This window comes from Fusarium musae, chromosome 2 (genome assembly GCF_019915245.1).
Source record: "Fusarium musae strain F31 chromosome 2, whole genome shotgun sequence".
NCBI lineage: Eukaryota > Fungi > Ascomycota > Sordariomycetes > Hypocreales > Nectriaceae > Fusarium > Fusarium musae.
Window position 1 is genome coordinate 2,405,609 of NC_058388.1, and position 7,365 is coordinate 2,412,973.

General features: G+C 49.9%; 3 protein-coding genes across 3 annotated transcripts; 1 reads left to right on the top strand and 2 right to left on the bottom strand.

Moving 5' to 3' along the window:
• Window positions 1–498: 498 nt before the first annotated feature.
• J7337_002663 (uncharacterized protein) lies at window positions 499–1,098 on the bottom strand (the record flags this gene model as incomplete). Its single annotated transcript, XM_044820390.1, has 1 exon — window positions 499–1,098. One exon carries the CDS (start codon window positions 1,096–1,098, stop codon window positions 499–501), a length of 600 nt encoding a protein of 199 aa, XP_044684690.1.
• A 304-nt stretch (window positions 1,099–1,402) lies between these two features.
• J7337_002664 (uncharacterized protein) lies at window positions 1,403–2,743 on the bottom strand (the record flags this gene model as incomplete). Its single annotated transcript, XM_044820391.1, has 1 exon — window positions 1,403–2,743. One exon carries the CDS (start codon window positions 2,741–2,743, stop codon window positions 1,403–1,405), a length of 1,341 nt encoding a protein of 446 aa, XP_044684691.1.
• Window positions 2,744–4,481: 1,738 nt separating this feature from the next.
• On the top strand, window positions 4,482–5,941 carry J7337_002665 (uncharacterized protein; the record flags this gene model as incomplete). The annotated part of the gene is made up of 2 exons (XM_044820392.1): window positions 4,482–5,231; window positions 5,282–5,941. 2 exons carry the CDS (start codon window positions 4,482–4,484, stop codon window positions 5,939–5,941), a joined length of 1,410 nt encoding a protein of 469 aa, XP_044684692.1.
• Window positions 5,942–7,365: the final 1,424 nt, after the last annotated feature.

Below are 7,365 nucleotides of genomic sequence, written 5' to 3' on the forward strand. Positions count from 1 at the left end.
AATATTTGCTTTTTTCCCCTCCCTCGCCTTTGTGGTCATGGTGGCTTGCGGGGCTCCTGTTTAATGATAATCAACCTTCTGGGGCCGCAGATGAGAGGTGATTAAATGACTGGTGCATTGTGGCTGAATCAAGAGGATCATCAATCATTAGTTTTCTCTTTTAACTAACTGTTCCATCACCTGCCGGCGGTGGAGATGACGACTACAGGTTAGGGCGCTTCTTGAAAAAGTGTTATATGTAATATTGCTTCCTGACTTCTGCGCATATCAATTGTGGTCCTGGGCTGGGTTTCTGCCAAGACCCTGTGTTGCCAAATGACAATTCGTCGGCCTTGAAAGGTGCGAGAAGAGACGGATTAGATGAGTCACCCTCTCTGTTTCGTTCAAGGCGGGACCTCCTATGCATATGAGGTTCTATCACACCGTATAATGGTAGTTGCATATTCTTCATATTATGTGGTTGGCTACTTGAACTACCTACTAACCTAGGGTTGAGGCTCACTCCATTTCCCATCTCCCACTCTTTCCCCCATCCTTGAGGACAACTCTCAACCCCTCAATGATCATGCCCTTATCCACAGCCTTGCACATATCGTAAACTGTCAATGCCGCCGTAGACGCCGCCGTCAGCGCTTCCATCTCCACCCCCGTCTTTCCGGCGCACGTGACCGTGGCTACGATCTCGACTCTGTCGTCACCCCTGACGTCGAGATCAACCGCGGCCTTGGAGATCGAGATCGGATGACAGAGCGGGATCAGATCTGGAGTTCGCTTCGATGCCATGATGCCAGCGATCCGCGCGACCCCCAGAACATCCCCCTTCTTCATCTGATTGTCTCTGATGAGCTCAATCGCTGTGCTGTTCGAGAATCGGACGGTGCATGCAGCTTTGGCGATGCGTGATGTCGCCGTCTTGTCTGATATGGAGACCATCCGCGCCTCCCCCGAGGCAGAGACATGTGTCAGCTTTGCGTTGTCGCTGTTGTCCTGTCCTCGGAAATGGCGACTCTTGGAGAAGAGTCGCTGCTGCGTGAAAACAGATCGGCCAGCCTTAAAGCTGGGACCGTTATACAGAAGGCATTGTATTCGAGGAGGCATGGCGCGCAATGACCAAGACGGACCAAGTGTATCTACAACAAAAACTCAATTCAGTATTACTTCCATCTCATAAGAGGGTGTCCAAGCCTCAAAGTTTAAGTAGCGAAAAAAAAAAAAAAAAAAAAAAAAAAAAAAAAAAAAAAAAAAAAAAAAAAAAAAAAATACCATCCTTCAATGCCTCCCCATATGTGCATGATAGTTGCCCCGCGAACAATCTCTGAATAACGTCTTTTGAACCATACACCTTGAGTCTGACATTTCGAATCATGCGTGGATTTTGCACAAGATGAACACAGGGGTGGAGTCACCCACCTATCAAGATCATGGGCCTATTCTTCATATGCTCGAGCTCACCGATGCCCGCATGTTTTGCCTTCTTTCTCTTGACAGCAGCACCAATGACTTCGAGCAGCTCCATCTCGTTAGGTGCCAGGCCGAGAGGAGTCCGGTCTGATGTTAACAAGTCCCTCCGCCGGTCCATCTCGATCTGTCTCATGGCCTCGAAAGCCTGCTCATCGATGGGCTCGCCGCTGTTGGACTTCCGCAGGATATCGCGTAGAGAGACCTCAGCATCGCCAAACAAGCACACCTTGAGGTTGCCGTCACCAGTTATTCGGAGACGGTTGCAAGTACCACAGAAGTTGTGCGTCATGCTCGTGATGAAGCCTATTCTTCCAGTGAAGCCTGGAATGTGCCACGTCTTGCTTGTATCGTTCTTGTGATCCTGCACTTTTTGCAGCGTCGGGTACTTTGTCCTGATGAGGTCCAGCATCTCTTGGTAGCTAAACATCTTATTTTTGCTCCATTTGTTACCGTCGAATGGCATGTACTCGATGAAGCGGACTTCGACGTCCTTTTCTTCCGTCATGCCCACAAATGGGAGCACCTCTCTGTCGTTGACACCCCTCATGACCACGCAATTGATCTTGAGCTTGATGCCAGCACCAAGTCTGTTGAGCTCAAGAATCCTATCGATGCTCTTCTGCACGGCCTCGAAGCCTTTCCTCCTTGTCATGATCTGGAATTGCCAAGGGTCCAGAGTGTCGAGGCTCAGGTTGACACCTGTCAGCCCACTCTCGATCATGCTGTCGAGCTTCCGGTGCAGAGAGATGCCGTTGGTTGTGATGCAGATCTCCTTTAGACCATGCCGTCGCAGCTCTCCAATCTGTTGCATCAGAGGTAGGATATCCCGCCGCACAGTCGGTTCTCCTCCCGTCAATCTGATCTTAGTCACACCCTGCGAGACAAATACGGACGATAAGAGGACAATCTCTGGAGTTGTCAAGAGCTCTCGGTTTGGCGACAAGGGTACGCCTTCTTCAGGCATGCAGTAGACGCACCGCAAATTGCAGCGCTCCGAGACAGATATGCGAAGGTAATCATGTTGTCGATGGAAGGTATCTGTGAGGAAGTCGGAGAAGGGCTTTGAGTCTCGGATGCGCCGGCGGCGAGACTGTAGGAGGTCGATCTCTGGTGTTGCAGAGGGAGGTTCGCGGGGTGCCTCTTGGGGTCTCGCAGAAGCTGTCGCAATAGTTCTGAAGGAGGGACAAGCGAGGAGCACTCGTGAAGGAGCCGTTCGTTGTAGGGTAGGTTTGGTTTTGGCTAGGGCCGAAGCTTTGGAGCCTAAGAGGCGAAGCAACGACATATTTTTGAGGCGTTATACGGAGTAATACCTACCAAGTTATATACTTGACAAGTGGGGTAGGATGGATGTTTAGGTAAGCGTATATATATATATATATATATATATATATGAGGGGCTCGTTCCCTAAGATTCCATTGTTTCGTACTATCATGCGACAATGGGGCAGAAGAGAGAGTGAGAGAGAGAGAGAGAGAGAGAGGGAAAGAGAGAGAGCGAAGAGGTTGGCAAGTGAAGGGATAATAAGCTGACCTGGTGTCTCTGTCGGCCGTCGGCGCTTCGTTTAAGAATATCTTACCTTAGTCCCAACCCTAGGTAGGTACCTACCTATCATGACCTTAGTTAGTAGGTAAGTAGATAGGTAAATACGTAAGTATGAAGTGTCTGTCCCTCCTTGAGCTACGGTATCCAATCTTATCATGGGGCCCGCTCGCCACAATTCGATCCCCACGCTGAGCAATGGAAACAGCCTCCAGCCCAGTAACATTACCTAGGTACCTAGGTAGTTCAAGCCGCGGGGTTGCACAGACTGCAACATTAACGTTAGTTCGAAAGTGGAATGTTAAAGAGGCATTGCTGCTATAACTTGTCAGCGGTGACTGTTCGGCCAGGGGATTATAGCCAGGTGGAATACTCACTCGTTCGACGTGGAATTGGCTCTTCGTCCAATACTTACTCTGTAGGGTATGGTATCTACCTATTTCAGAATACCTGGGGCTTGTTCGTGTGCATGATACAAATCCATCATGGAACATGCATATCAGACCCTGATAACTTGATGACCAATTAGGTAACACTAGCTGACCTATGTATGAGCAAGGATATTCATTCCCATGATGCGCCATGCCTACCTAACCTTACCTTATTATCATACGCAAATTAGTATTTCCGCATAAGTACTAAACACAAATCCGCCTGACTTAGACGCACTCAACATAGCATTATAGGCTGGCGTCTCCAAGGTTTTGATGATAGGTGAGTTACTGTTGTCTAGGTATACTGATGAATACAAACAATTACCTAGTACCTACTATTTCCTTGACATCGCAATATACATACCTACTACGTATGTATACAATGGAAGGCTGGCTTGGCTACCTTGGTCGGTTAGTAGGTCCAGGCATGTTCAGCGAGCGCATCAAACCCTCCACTTTAACGGCTGGTGACGCTAGCACAGATGAGGAAATATCAAAACATTAAAATATCCCCCACCTTTAATAAGTGCTTCCTCACTACACACTAACTATCAGATTGAAGACAGAATAATTGAGCCACCCAAAAGGGAATCGATGCTAAAGATCACCACAACACAAAGAGAATCGGATAGATCGAAGCAAGACTTGAACGAGACCGTCGCCTGACCTTTCCCTTTTCCTTTGGTACCTACCTTAGTCAACTATTTTGTAACCCCGCCCTCACGATTCGATTGCTCTCTCTCTCTCTCTATCCCTCTCTCTCACATCTTTAACACCTCTCTTCAAGTGACAGTCGTGATGCATTCCTCACGTATCTTCAAGGGTAGGCTTAATCTACCTTCCTATACCAATTCTAGAACACATCAACTCTCCTGGGCTCAGATCCCACCCCTTTTCTCCTTTTAGACAGCACCTGAGACGCTGAACACTGACCAGGATTCACAGCATCACCTCATTGCGTGCCCAGCCCCGACGGAAGATTCATTGCTATCCTATCATCGCAGAGCATCACAGTGCGCTTAGCTCTCTCGCTCTCGATTGCGCATATGGTCAAATTGCCCTCAGATCTCACGACCCCCGTAACCACGCTCGCATGGTCACCGTCATCATCTCGTATCCTTGTTGCAAGTGCCGATCAGATTTATGTCTCGTCAATAGTTGACTCGTCATTTCGTGCCACGATCAAGAACCCTGCAGTTGGAGGTGGAAAGCAGACACTTGTACAGTTTGGCGCCCATGATGACGAGGTCTTTGCGTGTGCTGCATTTGGCCTCAAGTTTTCCATTTTCGATCTATCAACTTCCAAAGCTATCGAGATAAGCAACCCCAAGTTTCATCTCCCCTCATCCGCCCTCAGGGGCCTTTCTGTACGACCCCAGACGTCACATCTTGCCATCTTGACCCGGACAAATGGTCGAGATGCTGTCAGTATTCACCATCCCAAATCGAGGCAAGTTCTGCGATCTTGGTACCCGGAAACAGTCGACGCTCATGGCTTGAAATGGGCCCCTGACGGCCAATGGCTTCTGCTGTGGGACGCCCCGACACATGGGCATAAGCTCTTACTCTACAGCCCCGACGGCCAGCCTTTCCGCTCTATTCTGGCATCCAGCATCACGGGAGGCGAGGATGCGGATCTCGAGACGGGAATCAAGAATTGCAGCCTCAGTCCTGACGCGTCGTTCTGTGCCATGGGCGATGGCAGCAGAACAGTGGGCGCTCTCAGCACGCAGACATGGAGAGGTGGTCTGAAATTTGTGCATCCCACTACGGTCGTCCCCAAGGACACTCTGCAGGTGAGCTCACTTCATATAGGGCTTGCTTTCATTCTCACATATTATCCTAGGTCTGGCAGGAGCAGCTGAACGATTCGTCCCATAGAGGGAGCCCGTATGCATTTCTTCGTGCGAACCAGATGGTCGCACCTCCGAACCGACTGGCCGACGGCAAGGTCCCCAACGAGATCAGAGCTGGATGTTCTTCATTGGCCTTTGATGCATCTTCAACTCTGTTAGTCACAAAGCTTGATGATACCCCTACCACGCTGTGGATCTGGGATGTCACCGCCGCTGAGCTTCGAGCAGTACTCATGTTTCACTCAGCAGTGGACTTTCATTGGCATCCCACTGCCCGTGAGCTTCTTCTCGTGATATGCCAAGATGAAAAATATCGTGGTGTGTCCTTCGTTTGGGACCCCCTGTCCGAAGGTCCCAAGCCAGTCTCTTTGGGCGCTTATTTGCCAAACGGAAAGATTGTTGGAAGGACTAGAACAACATGGATCAACGGTGACCCCGAATTCCCGGTTCTGATGATCTCAGATGCGCAAAACGGAGTCTTGGTATCGTGCTCAGATGGGGCACAATGCCCGACTCTATGGCGCGAGGGGGCAGTTGGCGATAGAACCATAGGATCGGTACAGGATCTTGGAGACATTGTCGACATATCTTCTCTGATGCCGGACGACACATCCACTCTGGACGATACCTTCTCTTTCAAGCACATGTAGAAGAAGCGTCGCCAGGGCCACCTTTGTACGGCACAAACTGAATGACCTCCTTTAGGAAATGGCTACGGCTTGGCACGTGTAAGGTTAAAAAGGGAGGGGAAGAAGGCTGGACTCTGTTGGAGATGATATCCCGCATTTGAGTCATTCCAGTGGCTAGGCGTGTTACACAAATGGCGCTTCCATTTGATGTCAAGAGCATGACTGCATATCGAGGCTGTCATAAAAGACGTGTAGTTTCCTCTTCTCTCGTGGTAGCACAGCTTGCAAATTGCACTTCCAATAAGCAACGGATCGAATCCACGTTTTGTTGGCGCCACGGAAGCGACATGCGCGCATGGCTGCGAAAAGAGGCATCAGGTAATGGGTTACCACTGCTCTTGTCACCATGAGATCAAGAGAGAAATGTTGGTACCTTGCGCCGGGCATTCGATCATCGCCTTGAATGTCGATGGATCTGTCACTACTCAACACCCAGCCAACTGAGATTTCGTCAGACGGTGGAGCAGTGATCGCAATATGATATGTCATTATCTCATGCGGGACTCAACCCGGTCCTCTGCATGTCGACCAAGGAGAGACATGCCTAGACATTTACGGCCGGTGGCTTGGATCGATCTACAGCACCTGGGCAGACAGCTGAGTCGAAGGACAACGCCTAGGACAATCTGCACCCTCTGAAGATTTCTACTCTAGCGTCCAAGCGCGGAATGAGCCTCCTTAGTTTCGCAACGACACTGAACCCTACGGCTCCGGACGATCTGCCCCTAGCTGGAACCCCACATCTCGAGGCTGAGAGTCAGGATGCATGTCGAAACGCTGACAGGGATTCTCGGGTTACACTGCACCGTTAATCGTCCAGGAGGAGGCGAGCTTGCTAGATCCAGGCTTGTTAGTCTCAACGTTTCTCGGCGTTCTCTCAATGCTGAGACGATATGCGCCTCTGCAAACCACCCATATTCCGGTGTCATTTCCAGACCCCGGGGCGCCCAAATTATGGCCCGATGCTGGGATCGAATGCAAGCGAATCCAGAGCTGGTAAAGAACGATTTAAAAGCAACGTTTGGGAGATGCTAGGCGGGTTGTTGTCTCTTTTGTTCCTATCTTGTCGCTCCCATGCTAGCTGTTGCGAGAAGCTAGATATAAAGCCTACAGACGGCCTTTGCTTGTCATTGATTCACAACATGACCGAGCCTGACTCGAAGCTTCCAAGAGCCTTCATTCAGAGCCCTGGAGAGCAGCGTGACTCAGTGATCAGATAGTACAGTTGGCCGCTCCCAGCTGTCTCTTTACTAGTGCGCACTCCCCGTTGCTTCTCATGTCATCGTCATACAACCTTTTGAATTTCTTTCCAAACTTTTGTAGCATCGCACGAGACCTCGTTCGGAACTGGAAACTTGTCGGCTCCGTGCAGATTACTTCAACCT